This window comes from Solea senegalensis, linkage group LG11, assembly GCF_019176455.1.
Source record: "Solea senegalensis isolate Sse05_10M linkage group LG11, IFAPA_SoseM_1, whole genome shotgun sequence".
NCBI classification, from domain to species: Eukaryota; Metazoa; Chordata; class Actinopteri; order Pleuronectiformes; family Soleidae; genus Solea; species Solea senegalensis.
Window position 1 is genome coordinate 6,937,943 of NC_058031.1, and position 14,135 is coordinate 6,952,077.

General features: G+C 40.7%; 2 protein-coding genes across 3 annotated transcripts; one reads left to right on the forward strand and one right to left on the reverse strand.

The window, feature by feature from the left end:
* The first annotated feature begins 90 nt into the window (after nt 1-90).
* On the forward strand, nt 91-6,126 carry hmga1a (high mobility group AT-hook 1a). Of its 2 annotated transcripts, none has more exons than XM_044037791.1 (5): nt 91-204; nt 1,220-1,339; nt 2,184-2,264; nt 3,264-3,320; nt 4,091-6,126. In XM_044037791.1, the coding sequence occupies exons 2-5, from the start codon at nt 1,241-1,243 to the stop codon at nt 4,148-4,150; spliced, it is 297 nt and encodes a 98-aa protein (XP_043893726.1). In that variant the 5' UTR covers nt 91-204; nt 1,220-1,240; the 3' UTR covers nt 4,151-6,126. The 2 variants fall into 2 exon arrangements, with proteins under 2 accessions (XP_043893726.1, XP_043893727.1); XM_044037792.1 differs by lacking the exon at nt 91-204 and adding an exon at nt 355-478.
* A 29-nt stretch (nt 6,127-6,155) lies between these two features.
* Nucleotides 6,156-11,454, reverse strand: smim29 (small integral membrane protein 29). The gene is made up of 5 exons (XM_044037790.1): nt 11,374-11,454; nt 10,577-10,880; nt 8,913-8,938; nt 8,684-8,789; nt 6,156-7,534 (listed from the first exon to the last, which is right to left on the reverse strand). The coding sequence occupies exons 2-5, from the start codon at nt 10,685-10,687 to the stop codon at nt 7,466-7,468; spliced, it is 312 nt and encodes a 103-aa protein (XP_043893725.1). The 5' UTR covers nt 10,688-10,880; nt 11,374-11,454; the 3' UTR covers nt 6,156-7,465.
* Nucleotides 11,455-14,135: the final 2,681 nt, after the last annotated feature.

Below are 14,135 nucleotides of genomic sequence, written 5' to 3' on the forward strand. Positions count from 1 at the left end.
AGGTGGAGGGGGTTGGGCTCCTCTCGTAGTGTTGGTGGCTTATTTATCATAACTCCGCCCTCCGGTTTTCGGCTCCCATGAGGGCGGCTCTTTAAATTCCCCCAAAACTCCTCCTGGCTGGCGCCTTTTTCCCCTTTATCTGCGAGAGACGAGACGCACGTGCTATTTATAGGACGCCGCTGGAATAAACTGCTCAACCTGCTGGTAAATAAAACATTTTTTTTATATTTATTATTTTAATATTTGTTTATTTTCCCCTCAATGTTTTCTAATTCACAACAGTATTTTTTGTAAACGCTGCATGAGTAGGGATTTTAAAGGGGCGGGCTGAATAAAAGCTGTAGCCTATAGATCGGTGCAAGGCTCTTTTTTAACCGGGTACAAACCAGACACTCAGTCCGTCTTTACGGGGACAATTCCTCACGTTTGAGACTATACGGTTCTTTATTTCCGCGTGATTTTTAATAAATAAAAAAAGGTGAGTGCCGGAAAGTTTTTGCATGCATTTTTTTAAATGGTTTTACAGCAGAGAGGAGAGGAGAGGAGATCAGAGCAGAGGAGGCTGCACGCTTCAAATGTGAAGCCGTCTTTTGTTGCTCTGGCCCGGGGTTTTTTTCTCTGTTTCAGCCGCCGCTTCACTCGCATCTGCGTCTTCTCTGCATATGAATAAAACGCGCAGGCGAGTATTTAAAAAAAAAAATTTGCCGACGGGTTTAGTCTGTGAATCCCGCCGAACACACCACAGCTATTGTGTGTGTGTGTGTGAGAGTGTGTGAGAGAGAGCGAGATATGTGTGTATATGTGTGTGTGTGTGTTCCGGCGTGCAGACATGCTGAGATAGTTTCAGGCCCGATTGTTGGTCACAAGTCCAGCTCGCTGCCGCTGGGCCTCTCTTTAAACATGGTCGGTGTGTGAAAGGGAGCGTCGGGTTCATCGGTGTTGTGCACATTCGTCACTCTCGGCGACGACGGATTGTAAATATTACCGCTAGCAGAGGCTGGAAGTTAAAGCGCGGATTAATCGTGGTTTAAACGCGTTACCGGTGCGTGGCTAGTCCAGTCCTTTCTGGTTTGACCTCGAGCTCAGCGGGTTTAATATCCTGGGTGTTTCTGTGTTATGTGTATATGTGTGTGTATATGTGTGTGTGTGAATGAACTCGGCGCCTCGCCTTGCAGTAAGCGTTGTGATTTATCCCTCCTCCTCCTCCTCCCGTGTGTAGGTTTGAAAAAGCAAAGCAAACATGAGCGACAAGGGGACAGGCTCACCTAAGGAGAAGGAGGCTACAGAGAAGAGGGGGCGTGGAAGACCCCGTAAGCAGCCCCAGGTAAAAACCTCTGACGTAAGTAAAGCCACTTTTATTCCCTACGTGTGACTGGAAGGTGTGTGTATTGTGTGACCCCCCCAAAACCCCCCTGAACCTGTGAGTGAAAACAAACTGGGGTTAAGTGTGGCTGAAGAGCCGGGAGCTCGCATCTGTTCCAGCTCAGGTGGATAAAGATGCCTCCTGTGCTGAAATCAAGACCTGAGATATGGCTGCAACCAGGCCCCCATGACCATCCGCTCACCCCCCTTATCTTTGCTGCAGTGCAGACAACTACAACAAACTTCCTGGGCCACTCACAGGTTCATCAGCAACCAGTAACCCAACACCCTTTAAACCGGTTTAACCCCCTCCCTCCCTCTCTTCCTCTCCCCACGACATACATCTGCTCGTCATGTAATGGATGACACGGAGGATGAGTGCACGCTGGCTCGTATAGCTGTCACTCTGTGTCGGTATCGGATTCCGCGGTCGTTACGGGGTGCAGTTGTAAACAAGCTAAAAAATGCAACAGGAGACAAGTGTGCCATGAGATGACTCACGGCCACACATTATCATATGAGTAAGATGTCTCCCCTCATGCTTTAAAACAACCACACATGTCTGTGTCGATGGTAATCCCCTGAATTTTAGCACCAGCACCTTGTTTGTTTACATTTGTCCTTTATGGACATTTCATGGGGTCATGTTTTATTTCTGCAGCCTTTGTACTGGCCCTGAAATGTGATTATGTCCAACTGTAGAAGTTAATGCATGTCAGATTTACTCCATAAGAAGACCAACTGTATGCAAATTAAGGAATATATACAGTCGCATGTGGTTTTCTGTTCTAACACTAGTTCTGATTGTCTTGGATTACCAGGAACCAAGTGGGTCCCCGACTCCAAAGAGGCCCAGAGGACGACCAAAGGGCAGCAAAAACAAGACCGCCAGCAAGGGCAAAGTAAGTCGGTGCCGTCTGCAGGCTTGTTTTCACTCGCCAAAAAGACACCGTTTCAGCAGCAGCTCCAAAAAACCTGGATGACTTGCACACAGACACTGCACATGCAGTTTATCGCCCCGTCATTTCTCGCAAGCGCTTCCTTTTTCTAACCTCGATGTTAAGAAACTTTTAACGGTAGCTAACCTCCACCGCTGACAAGGATGTCCTGCTCTTATGATATTAGTTTGCTGCTCCCCCCACATCATGGTGTCAGAAATAGCCTGGCTTGGGTTTCCCATTGTAAAGACCTTGGTTTACTGCCTTACTTTTCTCTCTCTTTTTTTTTTTTTAAAGTGATGCTCAGTCTGTACTTCCTGTCCTCCAGCTTCCTGCAGCTTGCACAGTGCGGTGCAGGTGCAGAGGCCGCAATACTGTTTCCAAGCTGACACTAAGCGCCCCCTCCACCCCCACCCAGCACACAGTCCTAGTTCTTCTCTGCCTGTCGTCTCCATAGCAACAACTGATTTTTCTCCCTTGCCCCAACCCTCCAGCTCTCCTGTGCGTTCTCGTCTCCACTACAATGTATGGGGAAAGGCAGAGAGAGGCAGGGTGAAGTGTGTGTGTGTGTGTGTGTAGGAGCATGTATGATATAGTTTTAGGAGCGAGGGCTGAGCTGCAGAGGGTTTGTGTCTCTGCTCAGTTCCACCAGCTGTCTCTGAGCCTCAGACCAGGTGGCCAGCGAACTGGAGTGCCCTGTGTGCAGTTCCTGTCGGCCTTCCAGATAATAGCCAATGAACTCAGTGCCCCCTTTTCCATCTGTCTTATTGCAGAGGTAATACTGCCATCTGCAGGGCGCTAGAGGCAGAGGAAATGAGGATTGTTTACACCAGTGTTTTTGCACCGGTTGACTCCTCAAAACAGCCCATTTCTATTTTATTTTTCAAATTCTGAGCCGTTTCAGATTCAATACAAATTGCATGATTGGACCACAGTGCTCATTCGCTCTGCTATTGTTCACAGAAGGCGTCGGCAGCCCCGTCCGCAGTGGGGAAACGCAGGGGAAGACCTAAGAAGGAGGTAAGATCTACACTAATGCTGCACAAACAGTGCATCATCAGTGCTACACCATTCCTCTTCCAACTTAATTATGATTGGTATGGCTGCCTGCGGGGCAAAATTGCATTTTCCTAATTCCATCGCCTGCCTACTCCCTCATTTGTAGTCACCACGGCTATTTTGGTTTTTGTTCTTGTCGTCGCACAAAGTTCCAACATGTTGCCGTTAAAAAAACCATATCTGAACCCATGTGACTGATTCTCTAACGGAAGAAGTAGCCATTCTATATTTTTGACAGTGAAAATAGGGCAACAGACCCATTTTTAGCCGGCACAAATGTGAGTGTAATCTCAGAACAAATTGTGGTCTCGTAGTAACATTTTGTCACGTGCACATGTGGTCAGGGCGTGTGCTTCAAAGAAGTCTGAGCTACATTAGTCATAGAAAGGAATGACACAAACTTACCCTTCTAACATTTTTATGAATGAACATCTTTGGCAACCGAGTGTCGGGAGGAAATAGAGCAAAAAAAAGAAGCAGGATGCCTCACTGTGACTCACCCTCATATGAATCACTTTTCACTCCAGATGTCTTACCCTTCCCTGGGAGTTCTTAGTGCCACAATAGTATGCTAAGCATATTTGTTATGATGATACTTGGAGTGGGATTATTAAAAACAATTAGTCACGTTTGAGACATGAATCAAAGGCAGATGTTGTTGAACAATGATGGCACTTGAGGCAGTTGGGATTCGGTGTCTTGATGTTTGTTTTTTTTCCTTCCTTCTGTAGGAGAGGGAAGAAAAAGCATCCCAGGAATCATCTGAGGAGGAAGAGGAAGAGGACCAGTAATTCACAACGCATGCTACCTCACTCAACATACTGACTTACTGTTAACCAGAACTGGGCTGTATCTCCAACACCAGTGCCACCACATGACCACTGTTCACGACAAAGCCCCCTTTGTGAAAAAGGAGGGTTAAACACAGTACATATATCATGCAACAGCACTGGATAGACTGATGGACCTTGCTCAAGCATAGATCTAAGAATTACAAGACAGGTAACAGCCCTTTTCTCTACATGTCATGTAATCACAAGTCTTTTATACTGGACAAAGGTGTGCTCTAAGTAGCCTGGATATTTCCATTTTTCCCCATAAAGATGGTTTGTAGGACGTTCTCCTCTGCTTAATGTTACTTATTTGTTGTACCCGCATCTGAGATGGTAGGGCCTATAGATTTTTTTACTGGACAAAGGTTGAATTTTACCTATACTTGGTTTCTTTTTTGTCTTTTGTGTGTTCATGTGAAGTGGTTAACTTTTGCATCATGTCATTGATGGAGTTGAGCTTCAGCATTTAGGATGGAAATCCACGGTAACTGATGGTGTTCGTATGTCTAATCTGCATGAAGGCGTTCACCGCGTCACACCAGTAGAGCAGAATTGTCTTTACCACCCTCTTCCTGTAGGACAAGTAAGATTTAGTTATGCTCCTCAAAACATCCTTCTCAGTCCTTTTGTGTAGTGGGGAAATGTTCAAGTGTATCATTAGTCATCAGTATTGTTGGATCAGACTTTACTGTGTTCTTCTGGGTTACATACCATTTAAAAGAAACAAATGGTCTCCCATTTGTGTGCTGCTTCATTTTATAATAAAACTCATATCTCTTTTGGTATAGTGTGTGTTTTTAGAGATAGGGTTGGCAGAGTTCTAGGCTGAGAGCATCGGTGTTTTCTTCAGGGAGCTTTTACAAATGCTGTTACATTAGTGTCTTTGTCTTCTCATGGTCCCCAGTTTCCAGTCACTCATAAAGGCAAACTGCGACAGGTCAAACACAGAGTTTGATTGTAATGCCGGACAGTCGGTGGCACTGCTGTCCCAACAGGGCTGTGCGTTTTTCATTCCATCTCGCTCTCACTACTTCACCTCGTTTGGTCCCTCTGTCATTTATTAGTGCGGTAATATGCTTCTTAGTCTTTCTCAAACATGTGTGTTGTGTGTCTGCTACAGTGTATTTCTAAGTGTCAGGGAACCCACGGTCACAGTCCACTTAACTGGGTTTTTCCACACACCTAAAGCTGCTACAACCTCAGTTACAAAAACCCGGAAAACTGCAAACAGGCGAGACAAGGCCTAGGATTTCATACCTCACTCAACAGCTTACTTTACCATATAATTGCATTTAACTGGTTTTCTCTTGTAAAGTGTAACCTCTGGCATGAGATGGAAAGATGTTGTAATTACAAGTGTGTTTGTGTGTGTGTGCGCAACTTCCTGACTGTAATAACTTGGATGTCAAGTTTGTGATAGTGTGCACCTGCAAATGCGTCTTGGCTCGTGCAGACAGTTTATTTGTTTTTCTATTTTTTTTTTTTGTTTAATGTGTGAAGCAAGTCAGGGAGACCTGTCAGCTTGACAACTGTGTTCGCTGACTGTGGTAGATTAGCAGGTGTTTTTATCTTTTTTTTAAAAAAAAATTATTCTGGTGCACTGAAATGTTGGTTCTCATTTTACACGGACAAATGTTTGAGACTGGGCGCTCTTTCCAATTAACTGTTATGTTGGACATTGTGTGTTTGGCTCTTCCACACACACACACACAGCCACCTTCACCATACTCGTGCAACAGTCACTTTTTTTTTTTCTCCTCCGACTACTCTTGACAATATCGGTGTCATTCTACATCCGCACATCATGCATCTGTTCATTTATATACTGTCAACTCAATAGGATGGGATCACATAAATGTACAATGTCTATATTTCTATGGTGCCCAACAACAATTTGTATCTGAAATGGTCAATAAAGAGAATTTTCTTTGTCATTTGTGTATTGTTGTGTGTTCATCCATGGTTGCATTTCAAGAAGGAACTTTTTATTTACATCTTTCACATCACCCCTTCTATTTGTCTTCTCAAAACACTCAAAGTAGAACGCCTTAAATGTGTTGCTATTTTAACATTTACATCACTCAACATGTGCAACATGAAATCAGCATTCTGTGTAAAGTTCACCAGTCCTATGATTAAATGTTTGTACCATTAAACAGAATGGTACATTTCATACCAATAATTTAAAAAGATGTAGAGAAAATGAACAAAGTATAAAATGACCTGGAAGCACCACAGAGCGTGTTCTCGTGTTCTCGTGTCCCTGAACTGCGTGCGTGTTGACTGTCCATTACAATTTGTGATTTGTTCGGTTTACATTCATGACCAAGAATTAAGGTAAGGAGAGGTTACAGTTTAACAAAGGAGGGGAAAAACAGCAAGGCTTTCCAAAGTGCTTGTTAAAGTCAGACCTATGGAATTCATCTGAACAGATTCCTGTTAGGGATTCATTTATCCTGGTGCCATGCCTTTCAGACAGGACATATTTGGGGCACTAGTCACCGCTCATTTTTGGCGGATTGGAGGAGGATGGTGCTATTTACGTTTGTAACTGGCTTGTCATTCCTTTGATGAGAGTCATAGGATTTGGCCAAAATGCAAAAAAGAGGAATATCGTCAGGGGGTAAATCAAAAACAAAAGGGCTGTGTTCAACCTTTAAACTCAGAATGAAACTGAAAATATACGCTAACCTAATTTTGACAACTAATTCTAACTTAATCAACATAAAACTGAAGTTAAGCTGTTTTTGGAAATTATCTTCTAGAGTTTCATGTCAACAAATGTCATTTAACAGTATTACATCAAAAACATAATTTGTTTTTGATGTACATGATACAATCGACCTCTGCAGTCCAGGTAATGATCACAAACCCTCTCATAGCATGAGTTTTGGTTTTTTTCCTTTGTCTATAAAATATCATCAGTACATACAGGAACATGACCGCCTGCCACAGTGTCACCAGTTAAATGTAAACAGTTCAGTCCACATGTAGGAAACTGTATCCTTCCACACATACCACCTTTCTCGGCTTTGTCTTACTGCGGTATTCAGTGACGTGACTCAAAGTTTGAATAAATAATTTCAAATAAATAAGTGTCTGTTAGGCACATGGAATTGGCAGCAGAACCTAAAAAGAAAAAAGATGTCTCTTGCTGATGTGCTCAAAGATGACATGATGGACAGTGGAAAAGAAAAGCAAAAAAAGAGAATATGTCAGATCTCTGTGGCTGAAAGGCAATCTGCTGACAATGATCAGCTCCATGGTTCACTGTCATGCACTGACGTCTTTGGCCAGAAGAGGGTATCGCTGTTGATAACTTCTTGCCCAACCTTGTACAATCTGAGGACAGAAAATGTAAAATGAGGTCACAGTTCAGTTTCTTTACTAATGTCATCATAATCTAAAAAGGCAAACTTAATGATATGCTGCTTCGACTTTGATAAAGAGTCAATTTGACTTAAAAAGAAAAAAAAACAACAACAACATGGGAAATTAGTCACACACAGATGTCACTATAGACACTATAAGTACTTTCTGCCAAAGAAATAGTCCAAATGAAAAGTGTAGCACTGACCAAGTTGTCTGTGGATAATCCTTAGAACCAGGCACAGAATTGAATGTTGCTTATGAGGTTTTAAAGCACCACAAATGAATTTAACTTTCTGTGTAATGGATTAGCAGCAGCAGAGACCTCAGGGGTAAGAAATCCAATTTCTAATATTAATTGAGTGTCTTAAAGTATCTGAAATCAGTGCACTACTTAACAAGATACACTGGTTTTCCCTGTTTCACATTTTCTCACTGTGCACGAAAACCTCTGTAAATCTGCCCGTGGTAAATACTGCCACCTAGTGTCTCTCACAGCTCAGTGGTTGTTAAAATTGGATTGCAAAAGTGTTAAAAAACAAACAAACACAGAGTTTGATCGTAAAAGTCAGTGGCACTGCTGTCCCAACAGGGCTGTAAGTTTTTCATTCCATCTAGCGCTCACTACTTCACCTTCACATGTCCATCTGTTTCTAAACTACAGATACAAACATGGATATATACACAGACACACACACACAACTTTCCATGAAACATAAATTATTCTGTTTTTAAAAAACCTTAATACATTCTAACACCAACTGCTCTTGTGTCAGACTTGAATATGAAACAGGAAGTTACAACTTTCTACTATACTACAGTTATTTATAGCTATATTTCTGTGTGGAAGAGGAAGAGAGTGTCAAATTGAGGAACTGCTAAAGTGTGAATGGTGCAAATGAACAGAAAGCAAAAATAGAAATGCCCCGTCGTAGAAAATGTTTTCAGGTGCAGTAAGATCAAGCATGTTTGAGCAAATCTTGATAATAGCACCAAATTAAAATTGCCACATCAATTTAAACCATTTCCTTCTGATTTCATAACAGATTTTCTCCAAGTAGGTAAATTAGTCCCAGAGAGCAAAAACATGCCAAAAGTTTAAAAACCACTGGTGCATCATACCTGAGTGTCCTCTTCTCTCCACAACATTTCCTGCTCAGCTTCGTGTAGCTCCTCTGAGGGATCGTAGGTGTAAACTGGTAACAGCTGATGACGAAGTCTGTCAATTCTGAGGAACATGATCACAGAAATGAAACAGAGATGTAACGACTCACACTGAAACACAAGTAATGCAATCACATTCATTACAAAAGGCACTGTGCGATTAATCAATATGTAGATAAAGACTTACCTTCTTTTCCTTCGAATATACATGACCTGTAACAGATTAAGAGTATTAAATCAACTGGGTATAAAAGGGTTTTCAATTCAGGCTTTGTAGGTATCACATATTTCTTATAATGTAATAATGGTAGTAGTAGTAGTAACAAAATTACACAGCTCATCCGCACAGCACTTTAACCAAACACACAAAACAATTACCTAAAAAAGGTTCTTTAGAGAAAGCACCTATCACATTGTTTTTGCAATTATCACATTTTGTATTATTACTTTACACTGAACACAATCAGACTTTGATCAACGCTATATTCCAGTTGATTCATGGTCATGTGGTGTGATACATGTTGGAAGTAGTTGATACCTTTCTGTTACACCCCTGCATTAGAACAGTGTTTCCCAAATGTTAAATATAAAGACCCACTTTTTTAAGATGACAAACCATTGCTGTATTCTGGTCTGGTGTAATAAAGGCGTGAGCTGCATGTATATCAGGTGCAGCATTTGAAATAGTGATATATTGTGGCAAAAACCCTAATTGTGGTAGACAATGAACAAGCCCCTTCATGTGGCTCAGAGTTATACTGCACATATCAATTTTAAAAGTCCAGTATGTAACAATTTGGAGGATTTATTGACAGGAAATTGAATACACTATCTAAGGCATGTTTGTAAATGTGTAACATGCAATAGCTTGGAGTAAGTTTTTAATATGCACCACAGACAAGAGCCTTGCTCTAGGGAAGCCACCATCAGGTACCGCCATGTTTATTTACAGAAGCCTGAACAGACAGACCATGCCTTTTGTATATTGAAGTGGATGCTTACTATGCAAATAAAGAAGAAGAACAACCACTTTAGGCCACTTTAGATGTCACTAATTCTTACCATATAGCATAAATAAAAAGTGGATGTGGTCTTCTGGTTTCTCTGGTAATGCTAATCAGTATATATTGAATATCCACCAGGGGGCGACTCTGTTGGTTTCAAGTCTTCTTCAATTTAACACATCAATTTTGTATGTCATATTCCCATTTTCAGGAAATCAGATGGAATAGATAGATGGAAAATATAGATGCAAAATAAAGCATGGCGCACACAAGTGGACACCAGTGACAGCTGGCTTTGTCTGGTAGCAGATTACAAATGCAAATTTCTGGTTGTGAATCATCAAACTTTAGTCAATACTATTTACAGATATTGACTTGTATCATCAAAATGTATCATTGGATATCGGCAAACACGGCAACATCCACCAATATGAAGAATGACTAATATAGTTGGCTAAAAAAGCTGCTACATCCTTCCCTTCCCTTTTATATCCACATTTGCTGGCAAAATATTATGTTAACGTCACTACAGGAGAGACGAAATGACCTCTGCAGTTGGGTAAAAGGAAAGATTGTATATATCGGTATTGGTTATCAGCCCAAGCACTCCCTACATATCAGCAAAAAGTCCAATATCGTGCCCCCCTATTATTAGCGTACAATCATCTGAATGTATGAATTGTTGATTTCAGGAGTGGGTCACTTTTATGGAGACCAACATGTTGGCCAATCATGTTTTGGATGTAAAAGATAATACCATAGGTTCACCTACATACATGGAAGGGAAGTGAGAGATATTCAACTGCAACATGCAACTTTGCCCCCCCCACACACACACACAACTTACCACAGCCGCAACTATACCAATGATTGTGATGAGGAAAAATGGCACCAAAACATAGCTGACTGCCACATCTCCATCGATGATGGCAGGAGGAGGAGGAGTGGTGCTGTTCATTGCATAAACGTGTGACACTGGGCCACAGCCTGGTAGGAGGTTCTCTACCAGCAGCAGCAGCAGACCCCCTCCCTACGACAAACAGTGTGCTGCGTCTCTCTCCTCAAACTGCCTCCTTGTTGTTTGTGCCTCATCCTTGTCGTTCATGTGACTTCCACATGGTATTTACTGCCCTCACCAATCAGCGGGAAACCTGGGGGAGAACACAGAGGACAAGGAATGGAGAGAAGTTGCACAGTTCTAGAGAATGTGGAGAAGACAACGCTGCAAGGTCACACAGCGGCAGATAAGACACTTGATTAAATGTTTCCTCTCATCTTATTAAAATGACTTTACATTTTAATATTACATTTCCATAAAAAAACAAATAGCTCTTGTTAACGAGTCGTCGTTGTCTCTGAGGTCGTTTTTGCTCGCATATGATCGTGCAACTGTTAATTTCCGGAACACAGCTGTATGTGAACTTTACTGTCAAAAACCACCTCACAGCGATGAACCAATGAGCCAGCATTTCTAGCTACAATAACATAGCAACTGTTAGCTGCGCCAGGAAAACACTACACCGACACTGACAAGTTGTTTAACTGCGGGTAAAAAATTAGTTGTGTCAACGCGAAGCTGTTTTTAACGAGCGTCAGGTAAGGACTTTTTAAAAATATGAACAAATACCAGGTTTATTCACTCACTGTGCGACGTGCAGCGCCTCTGTCGACAAAACGTTATGATGCGGTTCCTCAATCATCACCAACGGCTACTCTTTAAAGCAGCAACATCACTTCCGCTCTGAATACTTCACAATAAAGGCACAATGTTCACGCTAAATTCTCAACCATAACACTGGGTGAACAAACGTAATCTAGTGTAGTGGTTCACTATTTATCACCAACAGCTAATCTTTAACCAGCAACATCACATCCGGTCTGAATCCTTCACAATAAAAACACAATATTCACGCTATATACTCAACCATGACACATTATGTTAACAAATATAATCTAGGTTCTCAAAACAGATTTAATCCCAATAAAATAATCTGCTCTCTCATCATCATCCTCTTCCTCAGATACTTCACACACTGGTATAGTGAAATTAGATTAAGATTGAGGGAAAGAAAAGGTGACTCTTGTTGTTTCATCACAATACCCTTGCCTGATACCTATATCACAAACACCGATACCGATATGAGTCCATTATTGAAATATGAAGCTGAGATATTTCAAAACATAATTCTTGGAACTGTGGAACAAATATTGTACTCCCAAAAAGAAGAAATAAACAACTTAAACATGATGTATTTACATTTTTACAGCCTGGATTGTATTAGATTTTGTATTTTTATCAGTCCGATTCCCATCCCTATTACACTCGATCACATGCCCTGGTATATACAGTAGAACAGTATTTCTGATTTTCCTCCAAGTACCACCAGAGGAATCTCATGTACCACTGGTGGCACACATACCACAGTTTGAGAATCATGGATCTAGTGACTGTAAAGAAAATGCTGTGAAGCAGTGACATCACCTTCTGAAGCTGTGATTGGGACTTTGTGGATTAAACACCCAGATTGTCTGTGCTAGTGAGGACATCCAGAAAGAATAAAACATGCTTTATTTTCATGTGGTCAGTTCAAAAACGGCAGTTGTTTATTGAGATGATTCATCAGCTTGGCATTAAGGTAGTTTTAGAATTTGCTCATGCAACTGGTCAAGCCTACATACTGTATATATGGTTGTCCTTGATCCTGTGTTTTATATTGGTTAGATGCTGTGTTGTGTATGATAGTTGTATATGTCTGTTTGTGTTGTTGCAATCTTGGCCAGATAATTTTTTAGATTAAATTGTGATTAAGAACTTGTAACTGTGGAGGGCAGTATTACACCTCTCAGTGACAGCCTGCAGAAAATTATAAGACGAAGACAGGCATGGTTCACCCTGACCAGATCATGTGTCCTTCACAGTTTCCACATTTCAATTCAATTCAATTTATCTTAAAATTCTGAAATTATTTTAGTATTTGGATATTGCAAAAGTATGTGGCTGTGGTGTTAAATGTAAATATATGAAAGGATTAAATGTTCAACAACATAATAACAGAAGTTTTTGAGGTCATTCTGTTTTTGTGATGTCAGTCTATCGCCACTAGATGTCACTAAAAAACTTGTGATAAGAGAAAAGCCTTGTTAAAGGTAAAATGTGGAATTTCTAGAGCACAAACAGAATACTGCATGTTTTTGTTACCCAGTTATTATTACCTTAAATATTGAGCTATAATATTACAAAGTCAACTATTATGTCACCTAAGATAAGTAAAAGTGTTCATAAAATACGAGCCAATGGACCCCAAAGTGTTTGCATCATTGCCCCCATCCACAGGATTTCTATATTGTTTAATTTAATTGTATTAGTATTTTGTTTGGGCTGATATTTGTAGATTTCAGGTTTATACTTTTTAGGTTTTGTTTTTTTTTACTTCTGAAAGGAACTGGTTCAAAGCTTGAATAAGTTATTAATTATTATTGAGTCATTTACATTTGTGGAAACAGATTCTGAACATCTGAGCATTAACACACACGAAGATCAGTCAGCAAAGTATTCACCGTTCTGATCACTCACGGTTGTGAGTAGTAAATAAATGGCACACAATAACATGTAATAACAATGATGACAAAATGACTGCGTGCAGACTTTACACTCTGGTGCAAACAAAAACAAAATGACTTCTGAAAATGGAAGAATATTCTAAAATGTAGTTCCACTGACCAGTCTACACTCTGCATTGTTACATAACCCTGAAAAAACACAGCTGTTTCTCTCTAATTTGTCTCTTTTTGGCAAAAACACAAATGTTGTTCCGTCTAACTGTTCGTCCATTAGTACAAACAAAGTGAACTATAAAGGCTTAAAGAGGTTAGACTAAGTGTCGAGTGACTGTTTCTCTGTTAAAAACCTAAACTTGACATTTAATTGTTATTTGTTCTTTTGCCAAAAGGACCAGCAATCAAGGTGTATGTTATCAAATCATTTATTTTCTTTTTTAAAAAAACAAAAAACAATGAATTAAATCTTATAGGCCACACTTAAGGCACAGGGCTGTATTTTCACAGTATTTACTTAAACGTAAGCAGAGTTCTGGGTTTCCTGTAGTCGTTATTTATACATAAATTCTACAAACGAACAACCAGCACAAGGAAACGCTATAACTGTTTCAAATTTAAATGCTATAATAGTGCACTCTTGCCTTTGCAGCAAGAAGACCCTGGTTGGGTTCGAGCCCCAGTTTGCATGTTCTCCCTGTGTGTGTGTGGGTTTTCTTTGGGTTCTCCGGCTTCCTGCCACAGTCCAAAAACATGCAATATGGGGATTAGGTAAATTGGACTCTGTTAATTGACCGTAGGTGTGAGAGTGAGAGTGAATGGTTGTATGGTTGTTTGTCTGTATGCGTGGC

Coding starts and splice junctions, on each gene's coding strand:
- smim29 (XM_044037790.1), bottom strand. CDS start 10,687: ATGAACAGCACCACTCCTCCTCCTCCTGCCATCATCGATGGAGATGTG. Junction 8,790..8,912: donor TATATTCGAAGGAAAAGAAG/GTAAGTCTTTAT, acceptor CATGTTCCTCAG/AATTGACAGACTTCGTCATC. Junction 7,535..8,683: donor GGAGAGAAGAGGACACTCAG/GTATGATGCACC, acceptor TTCTGTCCTCAG/ATTGTACAAGGTTGGGCAAG.
- hmga1a (XM_044037791.1), top strand. CDS start 1,241: ATGAGCGACAAGGGGACAGGCTCACCTAAGGAGAAGGAGGCTACAGAG. Junction 1,340..2,183: donor CCCAGGTAAAAACCTCTGAC/GTAAGTAAAGCC, acceptor TTGGATTACCAG/GAACCAAGTGGGTCCCCGAC. Junction 2,265..3,263: donor AGACCGCCAGCAAGGGCAAA/GTAAGTCGGTGC, acceptor TATTGTTCACAG/AAGGCGTCGGCAGCCCCGTC.